Source organism: Callithrix jacchus, chromosome 8, assembly GCF_049354715.1.
Source record: "Callithrix jacchus isolate 240 chromosome 8, calJac240_pri, whole genome shotgun sequence".
NCBI classification, from domain to species: Eukaryota; Metazoa; Chordata; class Mammalia; order Primates; family Cebidae; genus Callithrix; species Callithrix jacchus.
Window position 1 is genome coordinate 52,102,929 of NC_133509.1, and position 15,358 is coordinate 52,118,286.

The window sequence follows — 15,358 nt, forward strand, 5'->3', positions numbered from 1 at the left end:
GCTATAAGCAGATATGGAAGTCAAGGCCTTATGAATTTTATGTCACATTCAGTTTTATTTTAGGGAGGTTACAATGTAGAGCTTTGCAAACTCCCTCAGACAAGTCATTTTCTTTGTACTTTTCTGTTCACTGTTTTTCCCAATAAGCACATATTATTTTTATAATGAGGGAAATATTATTTTAGATTACCAATATGCTTACCATTTTAAGAGGAAAATCAAAATGACATCATAGTTTACACGCAATGGGTTTTTTCATTAGGCAATATATGCTATTTATTTATTTATTTATTTTTGAGTTAGGGTCTTGCTTTGTCACCCAGGCTGCGGTGCAGTGGTTTGATCACAGCTCACTGCAGCCTTGACATCCCAAGCTCAAGCAATCCTTTCCCCTTAGCCTCTGGAGTAGCTAGGACCACAGGTATGTGCCACCATGCCCAGCTAATTATTATATTTTTGCAGAGACCGGGTTTCGTCAGGTTGCCCGGGCTGGTCTTGAACTCCTGGATTCAAGCGATCCACCTGTCTCAGCCTCCAAAAGTGCTAGGATTACAGGTGTGAGTCACCACACCTGGCTTATGCTTTCACTGGGATAAAAAAAACAAACTACAGATATATATGTAAGTCATGGTGGACTCTTAGCTACTTGTAAAATGGCCATCCCAATTCTAATTTCAAATGTTCTCTCCATTGTTCCCATAAATTCATTCTTATCTATCTGTTCATTCTTTTTTTGTCCTACACAAGATATGTGCCAGCTTACAAAGACAGAGAGAAAAGTGAAAATTAAAAGTAGAAGAAAAAAAAATAGAGATGGGTGTGTAAAACGGATCAAAATGACCTGTAATCACTGTAACAATTGGGCCACATACATGGTTTTTTAAAATTTTTCTTAGCCAACACCAAAAGTGAAATCTTAACTGGTCACTAGATTCAAGGACCACAAATCAGAACAAACTAGTTGGTTGGTAGATGTGCTTCTGCCCTTGGTATTGGGGTCAGACAGGGAATTCTTCAAAGGAGGCTCATAAAGAAGATTGTGTCCAAGACCATCATCCATGAAAACATCCTTATGATGTCCTTAAAATAGAGATGGTGACCTGTTCTTACACAGCCCCTCAACATAGGCTGGTGACATCATATCAAAGAACAGTTGGGGCCACGTGCAGTGGCTCATACCTATAATCCCAGCACTTTGGGAGGCCAAGCCAACTAGATCACCTGAGCTTAGGGATTTGAGACCAGCCTGGGCAACATGGGGAAACCCTGTCCCTATGTACAAAGAAATTAAACACGAAACCAAACAAAAACAGAGAATAGTTGGGTAAAAATGGATTCTATAGCTGGAAGTCTGCCCAGCTTCATCTAGAAACTGACCATGTTGACCATATAGTCTCAGGATACTGCCAGCCTCTAGGAGATTCTCAGGAAATGTCAACAATTAGTGTCACCATTACCATTATTGTGTGTCAGATGAGCGCCTAATCTTCGCTGGGGAAGAGTTGGGCTCTACATGAGGCAGGTGAGTGAAAGTGACCCTCAGGAGGTTTTCTGAGCTCATAGCTCTCACTTCTGATGCAGGTCCCTGAGCCCTTCTGGTTGCAGTTCAGGCTTAGGTTGGACATTGTCATGGTTGGGCTTTCCAGGAAAGATGGGTTTGCTTGAGGTAATACTTGAAAAACTGAAACTCCATAAATAAAGTCACTGCCAGTGTGCAGAGCAAGTCAAATCTGAGCTAACAGGAGTACCTTCCAAACAGAAACCCGTGGGGGTGAGCATTTCATTCTTGACGGACAAACTCCTTTTAAGGAATTTAAAAGACGATCTAGAAGTCTTTTCTGATTCTTTCCCCCTGACTTCACCAGGATAGAGGAGGGTAAAAATGTGGTCTTTAGGCCAAGTGTGGTGACTCATGCCTGTAACCCCAGCACCTGGGAGGCCAGGGTGGGCAGATCACTTGAGGCCAGGAGCTTGAGACCAGCCTGGCCAACAGGATGAAACCCTGTCTCTACTAAAAATACAAAAATTAGCCAGGCATAGTGATGTGCGTCTGTATTCCCAGCTACTCGGGAGGCTGAGGCAGGAGAATCACTTGAACCTTGCATTGAGCTGAGATTACACCACTGCCCTCCAGCCTGGGTGACAGAGCAACGCTGTCTCAAAAAAAAAAAAAAAAAAAAAAAAAAAAAGAATGTGGTCACTACTAAAATCCAGAGAAGCATCTCCCTTCTATGTTCTCCCTCCCCCAATCCCCTTCCTTCTTTCCTTGTCCTCCTTTTCTGAATCTTATTAAATGGTTCATTACAGTTGGTCCTATCATTTTAGAAGACAGTGACGGCTGGGACCTGCCAAGAACAGAATCCATCTGGGGTCAAATACCCTCTGCCTGGGTTAATCCCTTGGTAGTTGCATATAAAACACGAGGAAGTATGCTGTGAAGATTAGCCATGCCTCATATATTGGATTCTGAATACCAGAATGTGTGGGGGCCTGCAGCCCTCATCATCACGTCACTTTCTTCTTTTAATGAAAACTGAAACCCAGCTCCAGCCAGAGGGCAGTGGGGGTGCACGAATGTGTAGGGAAAGAAAATAGGAATGTTTAGGAAGGCTAGATCCTCTGCCCCTTGTCTGATCTAAAATGAGGCTCTCCCTCCCCCTGGCACATGGAATGCAGGAGGAACAGGAGGGGATGGGGAGGGATCATGGGGAGGAATTAAGTGTGGCTCTGTCTGTTTCTGGCTTCTCTGTAAATACTGTGACACCTCCGAATAGAGGAACAGCTGAGATAAGTGACTGCTAATCCCTCAGTGCTGGGGAGGAGGCTGGGCCGCTCCCTTCCAGATCCCAGCAGATGGTGGATGAAACAGACTTCCCCTGAGGCAAGGGCAGTGGGAACTGTCCCACCTTCTGTTCCTTCAGTTTGCCCTGCATGTCTCCCTCATGGCTCGTCCACACCGAGAAGGGCCTAGCTGGCCCTCAAGGGCCCTGGGGACCCGCTCCAGCTCTGCCATCCCACTGGGATCTACAAGGTCAGCCAACCTGGACTCCAGCCAGCACTGGCAGCTTGGGCAGCATCCAGCAAAGCTCTGTGGGCTTCAGAAAGAACAGCCAAGCAGTTTGGCTAAGTTTTTCACTCTGCAGAGAAACATACCTAGGGGAGAAGGATGAGGGCTCATTTGAAATGCAGATTCAATCTTCCAGGGTAGAACCCGGGAATCTGAATTTCTATTAGGCAGTCTAGGTAATTTGGCTGGAGGCGGTTCTAGCATCACATTCTGAGAAACAGCAGACCAAGCAGATGTGAAGGCATTTTTGGTGGTTGGGAACAGGGCTTAAAGACAGATGCCTGAGTTTGAATTGTCACTCTACCATTGCTCACCTGTGTGACCTCGGACAAAAATGCTCAGTGGTTCCATACCTCATAGGCTGTAAACCAGTCTTTCTCAAATGCAGGAGGCACAATTTGTCACGATTAGCATTAAAAGAATAACATTGAAAGACTGCACAACAACGTGAATGCACTGAACCCTTTTGAACCGTGTATTTCTAAAGGGTTAAGATAGTAAATTTGATATCATGCCATTTTTTTTCTTTAATTTTTTTTTGTTTCAAGATGCCATTTTTATATGCCTAAAGTCCAATCTCAATTTTCATATTAAATGGATTCCTAAAAAGTTGTTTAAATAAAACTCAGTCATGAAATCTTACTTTCCTGTTGGTTTACATTTTAAAATATATAAAATAGGGTTCAAAGTTTTTAAAATGTGGACATCAAGGCCAGGCTTGGTGGCTCATGCCTGTAATCCCAGCACATTGGGAAGCTGAGGCTGGCAGACCACTTGAGCCCAGGAGTTTCAGACCAGCCCAGGCAACATAGTGAAACCCCATCTCTACAAAAAGTACAAAAGTTAGTTGGGTGTGGTGGCGTGTGCCTGTAGTCCCAACAGCTTGGGAGGATGAGGTGGGAGGATTGGCTGAGGTGGGAAGATCACCCTAGCCTGGAAGGTCCAGGCTGCAGTGAGCCCTGATTATACCTTTGCACTGTAATCTGGGTAACAGACGGAGAACCTGTCTGAAGTAAACAAACAAATAAATAAAAATAAAATATCAAATAAAATGTGGAGCTTAAGTAGTAAATATCAATCATAAATCTTTAAGAGATAAGCATTCTTTCTTGCTATACACATAACACATATGAAAATACACTGTTTTGAGCAACGAAGTTGAGTAGAATAGGAAACATTTTAAAAACATTTTTAGGGTGAATGTTGTTTCACAAAGTTGGTGTGAGTCTTCCACTGTTCTACCCCCTGCCAACTAGAACCAATGGTCCTGCAATGAGTGGGCTGGAAGTGGCCTCCTAGGCCCCGGGAGCCTGTGCTAAGGACTGAGGTCAGTAATCATGGCTTTCCGTTCCTGAGAGTCTTTGCACCTATAGCAGTGAAAGTGGGAATCTCATCAGCCACTCCCATATAGAAACTCTCTCTCTCTCACACACAAATGTCTATGAACTTCAGTTCTGTTCTACTTTTAAAAGCGAACAACTTCCTCGGGAAGGCTTTCTTGGAAACTTTCAGACTGCCCTTCCCTTTTTGTGACTATCCTGCTGCTACCTCTTTTTCCTTCCCAGCTTGTGCCATAGATGTCTGACTTTCTGTATTTGCTACAGAGGATGAGTCCTGTTCTGTTTTATTTATCACAGAATCCTTAACTAGCACAGTTCTTGTCCTGCAAAGATTTGCTGAATCAATGAAGAATGAAATCAACCTGATTCTTCAAAAGGCAGAGCTATCACTGCCTCCAAAGTATCATTATTACACATACAATTCGCTTCGTAGCTTCCACATTACTTACAGCATTTGTCTCTAATTATTACAATACACAGTAACTTGTGCTACAAGTGTTATGGTATCGCTTTTGACAGGGAAAACTTGGGGCCTGGGAAGGTTAAGTGTCTTGCTCAAGACCAAACAGATAGTAAGTAGTAAGTGATAGAGGTAGCATTTGAGCTCAGGTCTGTCTGGCTCTGACACCAGTCCTATTTCTCCTTTTCCTTGCTTTTTCTATACTTTCATGAGACAAGGCAGTTCTACTCTTGGCATCCTGTCAGTAGACATTTTCACTGTAAAATGCCTGCTGTGCTGCACGGAGTGATTTCAGCCAGGCCTCTCCCCCAGCCCCACCACACAGCTGCCCCCTCGTTTCTTCTGCAGACCAACCCAAACATGGTTGGGGAGTTCAGAGGGGAGGGCCCAGCATTCCCGAGTTGGGACAAGTATCTAATCAGCAGGCCTCCTCAGCATGTCAATCCAAGACCACTCTAGAGGGAGATGCCAGTGCCCAGTTTTCTATTTTTAACTGGTGTGAACTGGAGGAAAAACACGAGCATTAAAAATCAAAGCACCAGGAAAGAACCGAGAATGCAGGGCACCCCAGGGCAAACTGGTCTGTGTCCTTCTGTCTCCGTCTTCCTTCCCCCCTCCTCATTTCAGGTCATTTTTCTTTTTCCTTCTCAGAAGTTCAAGATCTTGCAAAAAATGTTTTCCACAAAAGAGATGATATCTGTCATTTACATCAATGCTTCTCACACTTCAATGTACATACCAAGCAAATGAGGATCTTGCTGAAAAGTGGATTAGGATGGTGCCTGAGACTTTGCATTTCTAGTTCATTCCCAGGTTATGACAATACTGCTCGTTCACAGACTGCGCTTTGAGTAGCAAGGATTGGTGTATTCTTATAGTTTAAGTTGCTGCTATGTTCTCCATCAAAGTATTTGCCTTTTCAGTCCTGTCGCCACCTGGAATGAAGTTGTCTGCCCCAGTCATCTCCCCACCATTAGGCGGGCAAGCTACTTTCTGCTTTTGTTCCTTTATTCACTTTGGCAGCAGGGGATCCTTTTCTGGCTTGAAGACCAGAGTCTGAGTTTGAGCAAAACCCCCGCAGCATGGATGAGGACTACCCAATCAATAATTAGGCTGGAGTAAACCTGGTCCTTTCTCCAGCAAGACTTGGCCAAGCTCTCACAGCAACCCTTTTCTGTCTCTTCCCCGGCTAGACCTGATCCATGTGTGATTTGGAATTAGGTGGCCTTGGTTAATCTCAGTTTTCTGACCTAGATGAGCCCAGCCCCAGCTCTCTGAGTAAAGCTATCCAGGCTGCTGGGGACTAGACCAGAAGGGTGCCCTGTCCCGCTTGCCCCTTTTCCAGACACTCAGATGTGCTGTTGTGGTGTCCTTTGTGCTCATGGCAGCCCTGGAAGAGGAGAAGCCGGTGTCGCTCCCCTGCTGCCCTGGCCAGCTGTCGGGACCCCTCAGCAGAGGGCAGGGCGCCAAGCCCCCCCACTTGCATGTGGCCTATTGTCCCCAAGATTGGTGGGGCTGTGAGGACAGAATCCACAGCCCATTCAGGGAGAACACCCACCCCAGAAACAGGGAGGAGTGGGCTGGCGTCACTTAGTCTTCCCCTGCCCCCTACCCTTCACCTCCTGCCCCTCCCCAGCTCCCTATTTGGCCATCCCCCTGGCTGCCCCCTCCCCTTCCTTACATGGTCTGGGGGCCCCACTGGCTGATCCTCTCCCCTGCACTTGGCTCCAAGAATGGCCTCGGTAGTCCTAGCGAGTGCAAAGGCGACCAAATAAGGCAAGGTGGCAGACCGGGCCCCCCACCCCTGCCCCCGGCTGCTCCAACTGACCCTGTCCATCAGCGTGCTATAAAGCGGCCGTCTTGGAGCCCGCCACCCAGCGCCCGCCACCCAGCACCCGCCGCCCCGAGCCAAGCCTACCCGACCCGCCCAGCGGACGGTGAGTCAGAGCCCGGGCCCTGTGCGCTCCCTCCTGTCTCGGTCCGCAGGCCTTGCCAGACATCAGCCCCAACCCCGCGCCGCGGCATGGCCCGCCCTCGGCCGAGGCCCCGACTCCTGCCGCTCTGCAACTGCTTTTTTCCCCCTACACTTTTCGATTTGGTTCTAAATTGTTTCTCCTGGGCGTCGGTCCTCGCAGGACCCAGCAGGGGCTCTAAGAAGGGGAATTCTGTGGCTCCCTAAGGGGCGTTTGGGTCCCAACTCTCGTGCGCTCTCCCCTCCATCTGTGGCACAGGCAGGGCGGGATGGACAGGGCTGGAGGTCGAGTTCCCAGTTTGTGAAAAGGAAGAAAAAACAGCTGGGGAGGACTAAGGAACTGGGTTTCCTGGGTCCTCCTTGCACCTGGTGCCCTAGGTGAGACTCCTGGCCAGAGAGCCTGGATGGATTGCCCCCTCCCGTCTCCTCCGCGGCTTCTCTCCCTTTTATGACTTGAGGGGAAGAGAAGTGGCAGGAATCTCCCCTGCCCACGCCCCTATCCAGTCCCCGCATCCCCGCTCTGCTCTGTCCCCTTCTCTGGGTGCGGAGAAAGCCAGCTGCACAGGCAGCTGAGCTGGCCCACCCTCCCCTCCTCAACCTGCAGAACCTCCTGAAGCTGTGCCAAGATGTGTGACGACGAGGAGACCACCGCCCTGGTGTGCGACAACGGCTCTGGGCTGGTGAAGGCCGGCTTTGCGGGCGATGACGCTCCCCGCGCGGTCTTCCCATCCATCGTGGGCCGCCCGCGGCACCAGGTAAACTTCCTGCCAAGCCCCTAGTCCTACTCGATACCCCTTCCTGCCAACTCCTCTGTCCAGCCATCTAAGAAATGGCTCTCGCTTGACCCACTTGTGGTGTGAACTCTTTAGGTCAAATTAAGGAAAGGCTGATTCACTTCAAATCCAAGAGAAGGCAAGCAATACCCCATCAAACCCCAACATACTGAGAAATGTACATCTGAGTGGCAGGCCTCTCAAAGGGTCCCACTCGCTGGTGTGAACGCCACCAGCTTCTTTCCATTCATGGCCTTTTGGACTTTTAGTCCTTAGGGTCTTCTCTGCCTTATACACTTCACTGTCTTCCTTGTCTTCCCTTTTCAGCCCTGTTTAAATTTCTAACAATATAACCTCTCCCAACCAATCACATTCCTCTCTCCTGTTCACAGCCAGTTTACAGGGCTTCCCAAAGGTGAAATCTATCTCCTTCCTGGCTGTGGCATTTTTAGAAGCCAGGCGTGACAGAGGCAGCAAGTGCCATGGTGATAGTGACATGCCACCTCGTTTATTAAAAGAAATGCCATGCTCTCTGGATTTGTCACATGCCTGGTCAGGCAGGCTGCCAAGGAGGAGACCTTAGTCCTCAGAGCTGGTGAATGACTCCAGGACAGCTCTGGACAGGCTCAATTTCAGTTAAAGTGAAGATGGCATATCAGCCCATCATTATGTGTTCACTTGAATGTCAAAATCTTTTCTTAGGAGAAATACAATGTGTCATTAATTCAGTCATTCCAAAATGCAGTCATCTATATTCCCTTTGACATGGGTGATGAGCTTAATAATTTAATGAAGGCATATGATATTTTTAAGGTGAGGTAAGGCTCTGCTTCTTCAGTGAAAAAGCTTCATTCTCTCCTGAGTTATATTCTCAACAATAGAATTATACATCTTTGGGGGAGTGGTGGGAAGGTGGAAGATTGATTTTTAAATAATTCTTCTAAATTGGGATAAAATCCTATTGCTTATTATTTCTGGCATTTAAATATGTTCCTTGAATTGGTCACTTAGATATAAATGGACAAGACACTGATTATATTCCTGACATGGTGGGAGCATGATTTTCTCTTATTTTTTCTTCTCATAGGGAGTTATGGTTGGTATGGGTCAGAAGGACTCCTATGTAGGTGATGAAGCCCAGAGCAAGCGAGGCATCCTGACCCTGAAGTACCCCATCGAGCACGGTATCATCACCAACTGGGATGACATGGAGAAGATCTGGCACCACACCTTCTACAACGAGCTCCGTGTGGCTCCTGAGGAGCACCCTACCCTGCTCACAGAGGCCCCACTGAACCCCAAGGCCAACCGGGAGAAGATGACCCAGATCATGTTTGAGACCTTCAATGTCCCTGCCATGTACGTGGCCATCCAGGCAGTGCTATCCCTGTATGCTTCTGGCCGTACCACAGGTACGCTTGGGCTCTGGGGACAGTTACTGATGAATCATATTCCTAAGTCACCAACCTTGCTGTGAAATCAGATTCCCCAGATTGAAAAAAGGATAATCCCTTTCCTCCCATTTCCTAGCAAGGTCTCTGTACTAAAAGTGAGGTGGCAATAGTGCCCTGAGGTTAATTCCAGAGCACACGTATTGTTGGAGCTGATAAACTGTGGAGTTAGGTCCTTCCCTTATTTAAAGCTCAGCACAATGTAGCAACTTGGAGTGCAGCAGTCCTTGGGATGTGTTTAAACCATCATATCACCTGGGTAAGCATCCTCAAGGAGAGTACATTCCCTACAGGGCCTGAGTCAAAAGAGAGGGAAACGCATAAGTCCAGTAAAAACAGAGAAAAACACACTTGGGTGTTTACATAATGTGCTCAGGGCTGATAAGAAGGATGGTCATATGAAAGTGTCCTCAGGAAATTTTTTTCCTACTGTAATAGTTGAAAGGATGAGCTGCAGTTTGTTTCAGATTTAGTGTGCACGATGCTCATTTTTATTCTTTGTGTGTAAGGGATCTAATTTTATCTGGATCAATGCACATTGCTAGAATATCTCAACCAAGATTGGAAGCAGGCTTCACCATGGCTAAAGCAGTGGTGTCCTTAGGACTTTACCTTGTTCTTGTCTACTTCCCCTGACAGGCATCGTTCTGGACTCTGGGGATGGTGTCACTCACAATGTCCCCATCTATGAAGGCTATGCTTTGCCCCATGCCATCATGCGCCTGGATCTGGCTGGTCGGGACCTCACTGACTACCTCATGAAGATCCTCACTGAGCGTGGCTACTCCTTTGTCACCACTGGTGGGTGTGGGTGTGTCTCATCTGCCACAGTGTGGGTCTGCTTCCTTTCTCCCTCACTGAATCTGCCTACCTCCCTATAATTGACTTCTTGCTTCAGAGCTTCACTGTGATACCCTTTATTTCTGCAGCTGAACGTGAAATTGTCCGTGACATTAAAGAGAAGCTGTGCTATGTTGCCCTGGATTTTGAGAATGAGATGGCCACAGCTGCCTCTTCCTCCTCCCTGGAGAAGAGCTATGAACTACCTGATGGCCAAGTCATCACTATTGGCAACGAGCGCTTCCGCTGTCCTGAGACGCTCTTCCAGCCCTCCTTCATTGGTGAGTTGTAGGGTCTGGTGCAGAGGCACGATTTTCCCTGGAAATCTTAGGCTTCCCAGAGTAAAATCTAGAAGACTCAAGAAGTCCTTGAGTTAAAAGAAATCATAGTTTGGATTCCCACACAGCTCAACCTCAAGTCCTGATGGCTCATTAGAGGGAAAGTCTATGTTCTGCTCTAGTGATATAATAAAGGATGACACACTGAGTTCATCTCAAAATAAAGGATGACACAGTAGTAATCTGCAGAAAAAGAGCTATTTCACAGGTGCTGACTTCTTCCAGTAAGTTTCATTACCAAGTAGCTGGCTTTTCCAAGTTACTCATCATTGAATGCAATAACATTCCTAATATATTAATAACTGGACACTTGTATGTCAACACATATCGTTCCTAAGCAATGCTTTTCACGAGGAACTTTGTCAGCATCTGATTTTAGTCCATAAACAAAAACTGCATTCATTTTAGTTTAAACGTGTATCTTGTCCTTTTCCAATACATCTTCATACATCTGATAGTTACAGGAGGTGTTTACTCAAAACAGGTGCTAAGCACAGTTGCTCTTTTCTTGGCATTCTATCATGGATTAACTGTCAGGCACCCATTCCACCCGGCAGTGTGTCTTATAGGGGAACATATGTTTCTGAGACAAATGGTGACAGCTCACTCACACAAAGAAATCCTGTTCTTTCCCCTCTACCTTGACCTGAATGCACTGTGATTTTTTTTTTTTTTTTTTTTTTTTGCGTGTGTGTGTGTTTGCGTGACTTGTTCCTAGGTATGGAATCTGCTGGCATCCATGAAACAACTTACAATAGCATTATGAAGTGTGACATTGATATCCGCAAGGATCTGTATGCCAACAATGTCTTATCTGGAGGCACCACTATGTACCCTGGCATTGCTGATCGTATGCAGAAGGAAATCACTGCCCTGGCTCCTAGCACCATGAAGATTAAGGTAAATAACTTCCGTGAATGGGAAATCCAAGGCAAATCTTGGTATTCTAAGCAGAACCACATTCCTAATTCCTTTTCCCTTCATACTCAGTTTCCTGTCTCCTACCAACTTTACCCGTTAGCTTTTCTAGCACTTCGTCTGATTTTCTTAGCGCTTTTTCCAAGATAGGTAACTTTCAAAATACTTTTAGGCAGGGAATAAAAATAAATCTTTTACAAAAAAAAAAAAAAAAGACACACACACACGCAATAAAATCTTCTAATACATTTTAAAAGACCCCAGCTTTTGGGCTAGCCTTCACTATACATTTAGCTTGTTGCTAAATTATACTCTCGATAAGTGGAGAAATTTCATTTAATAATAAAATGTATCTTTAATAACAAATGATGAAATAGAGGTGAGTTCACATAATTTGATTGGGTATATCATTTTGTAGTATGACATATCCCACATTATAGCTAATTAATATCTAATTTTTTTTTTCCTGTGACTTCTCCCAATGTGTTATTTCTCCCTTGCTTGGAACTTCAGAGTTCACGGGAAGTTTTTGTTTGCTTTCTGCAGATTATTGCTCCCCCTGAGCGTAAATACTCTGTCTGGATTGGGGGCTCCATCCTGGCCTCTCTGTCCACCTTCCAGCAGATGTGGATTAGCAAGCAAGAGTACGATGAGGCAGGCCCATCCATTGTCCACCGCAAATGCTTCTGAGGTGCTTGCTTTCTTCATCTACCTTCCAGTCAGGATGATGGTATTATGCTTCTTGAAGTCTTCCAAACCACCTTCCCTCATCTCTCATCAATCATTGTACAGTTTGTTTACACACGTGCAATTTGTTTGTGCTTCTAATATTTATTGCTTTATAAATAAACCAGACCAGGACTTGCAACCTATAAAAGCCTCTCATCTGTTTTTGGGGTGGGCATGGGGTGGGCAGGTGTTAGCCTTGACATCCTGAGCACTGTCAGAGTTCAGAACCACAAAGTTCATCCAGATGAATTAATGTGACAGTTAGCTGGGAGTTATAATGCTAACTTTTGATTTCGTATTTTGGGACAGAATCATGAATATATTTCATACCTGAAAAGTGGATTAAGGTTTAGTTCCATAAAAGTAAGAAGTGAAATTGGATAAAACAGTTCTCTAGAATTAGTTGCTGCAGATGACACTGAAATTGTTGTTTTAACATATGTTCCAGTTGCTTTTGTAACCTTGCAGAAAATACACATATGTTGGTAATGAGAAAGTCAAAGATGATTTTAAATAAATGGGCTTAATTTCTCAATTCTTTGAACTCTCAGTTGTCTTCCTGAGGGCTATGAACGAAACATGAACGTTGGCTGACAGTTGGGCCAGCCATGCCCCAATGCAAATACCCTCTCCTCTAAACATCAAGACCACTGTGTGTGTGCAAAACAAATGTGAGGAAGCAGAAGCCAAACGCTCTGCCCGATCAGTGACTAACTTGTGAGATGGAGGCCTTCAATCTCTTCATTTCTTTGAAATCTTGAGATCTTGGGTTGAGTGAACCTAAGAGGTTCTGAGGGAACAAGGGGAGGCCAGGACCATAGTATTTGCTTTGCTCCATGCAGAACTCTTACAAAGTATGGTGGGAAGGCTGCTAGGGGCAGCACTGAAAAGAATTGAATGTGCTCCATCCTCGAGGAGTTCACACACCTACACATAATCCCCTAGTGCATGTGCACCTGAAGGCTTTGAGATGTATGTGGGTCTGGGTCTTGAAGAATCGTTGGGAATTAGGGAGGTGAAGATAGCAAAGAGAACATCTCAGCAGAAGGAAGCGTGGATACAAAACATGGGGCAGGCTGGGAGGTGCTGATGAATTTTAGAAAATCCAATGGGAAAGGTAGATTTCAACTAGATTGCAGAAGCCTTACAGATTTTTATTTTCAAATGAATTGCCAATGAACTGTTAGTATTCACATAAGTGTTTGAATGCACTTAATTGAACTTTATTGATGAGGATTCAAGACACAGAGATTAAGCAACTGGTGCAATGCTATAAACTATTTGTGGAATATGCAAGATGAGAACCCAGATTTTCTGACATCTACTCTGATGGTACCTCTAAAATAATCTTTCTAACTTTAGTTATATTCTATCAAGGATAACCCCATTGCATCACATGCCTTTTGAGAATTTGAGTTCAATAGTTCAAAGTTGTCTGGACACATCAGACAACTTTAATAAGTTGTAATCAATTGCCACTATCATTCAAGGTCATGCATGTGTCTTTCTGCCCATTCATACCAAAAATATCTTTGATCCCTGACTCTGGGTCAAGCATAGTATTAAGGGCAGGGGACACAAAGATGGATGAGGGCACATTTTCTGTGATTAAAAAACTCAAGAGTTTAGAGTTCTGTATCTAGCATATTCAAATGGAAGGCCTTCTTTGCAATAAAGGCAAAATAATACATTAATTTGGTGGCATTTTCTTCAGATAAGGAGGTATAAAAATTATTGTAGATCCTCCCCTCTCCCTGCCACCCCATTGTATCCTATAGTACAGATGAATTGGTTTAAAAGTCATGCACTGGAAGGTATGATTTCACTAGTTTTTGTGTCTCTTTCTTCTCATCTGTACAATTGAGTGCATAAATATTATGAATTTTATCCTCTGAGCACAGTATTAATTATTTAATGGTAGATGATTGGCTGGGGTATCACCTCGGGTTCTCTCCATTTGTGATTAGAAATGGAGTGGATATTTTTATTTCTGTGTAAAAGTAGAAGCATTAAGAATCAGCTTCTAGTGTTTGTATCGGAAGAGGTAAGCACGCAGATTCTTGTTGAATTCTGAGGTCTTCTCGTCTCTGCTTGATGATAGGGTATAAAATATTGGAACAACTGAATCTTAAAAATTGTGTTTAAGGAAGGTATTGGGGCAAAAGTGTTTGCTTAAGGCAATCTTTATATGTATAAAATAATCGAGACGTTGATAGTGCCTGTGTCTTCGGTTAAAGTGCAGTATTCAAAGAACTATATAGAGTATATTTCTTCTTAATTTATAATAAAGTATTGTTTGTAGATTCTAATACCCCCAAACACTATTTCTTCCTTTATTTTGACTAAACAATGGCCATTATGTAGATGTGTTTAAATATTTAAGAGAGTACAGTGGAGAGAAAAGAAAAATTACTGAAGTAAATGAAATCTTTAGAAGGGTAGGGCTGACTCACTGTATCCAGAGCCTAGAAAAATGTGACTGGGTCTTCACCTTTTTTTCCAGTTCTCCCATATAATTTATTACAGTCTGAATTGTGTTCCATCAAAACTCACTTGAAGCCCTAACTCCCAATGTGACTGTATTTGCAGACAAGATCTTTCAGTAAGTAATTAAGGTTAAATGAAGTCATAAGGGTGGAGCCCTAATCCAATAGGACTAGTGTTCTTACAAGAGGGAGAAGAGACAGCAGGAGTGCAAGCGCAGAGGAAAAGCCATGTGAGGGTAGAGCCAGAAGGGGACCCATTTGTAAGCTGAGGAAAGAAGACTGCTGACACCTTGATCTTAGACATCCAGCCTCCAGAACTGTGAGAAGTTAATGTGTGTTGTTTAAGCCACTGACATGGTTTGGCTGTGTCCTCACCCAAATCTCATCTTCAGCTGTACTTCCTATAATTCCCACATGTCGTGGAGGGACCCAGTGGGAGGTAATTGGATCATGGAGGCAGTTACCCTCATTCTGTTCTCATGATAAGTGAGTTCTCACAACATGTGATGGTTTTTTAAAGGAGATTTCTCCACTTTTGCTCTGCGCTTCTCCTTCCTGCCACCGTGTGGAGAAGGATGTGTTTGCTTCCACTTCCACCATGATTGCAAGTTTCCTGAGGCCTCCCCAGCCACGCTGAACTTTGAGTCAATTAAACCTCTTTCCTTTATAAATTGCCCAGTCTCAAGTATGTCTTTATTAGTAGCATGAGAACGGACTAATACAGCCACCCAGTCTATGGTATTGTTATGGCAGCCTTGGCAGACTAATACAGGATTTCTCCACAGGTTGGACACGATGGTCCAAGACTCCTGACCTACCAACTTAGCAGCCTCTGAGACAAAAGAATGCCTTCCCATATAGTACTGGCAGAAGTCCCAGGAAAGTGTCTGAGCCTGGTCAGGCTTAGGAACCGAGTCATACCATTCTTACCATAGAGACTGACCAATACTCTTTAGCAGGTAGGGATGGTACCTCTTCCTCTAA

At 44.8% G+C, this 15,358-nt stretch overlaps 1 protein-coding gene across 1 annotated transcript; it reads left to right on the forward strand.

The window, feature by feature from the left end:
* The first annotated feature begins 6,743 nt into the window (after window positions 1–6,743).
* On the forward strand, window positions 6,744–12,036 carry ACTC1 (actin alpha cardiac muscle 1). The gene is made up of 7 exons (XM_002753571.6): window positions 6,744–6,804; window positions 7,444–7,594; window positions 8,700–9,024; window positions 9,703–9,864; window positions 9,993–10,184; window positions 10,960–11,141; window positions 11,706–12,036. The coding sequence occupies exons 2-7, from the start codon at window positions 7,466–7,468 to the stop codon at window positions 11,847–11,849; spliced, it is 1,134 nt and encodes a 377-aa protein (XP_002753617.1). The 5' UTR covers window positions 6,744–6,804; window positions 7,444–7,465; the 3' UTR covers window positions 11,850–12,036.
* The last annotated feature ends 3,322 nt before the right edge of the window (window positions 12,037–15,358 follow it).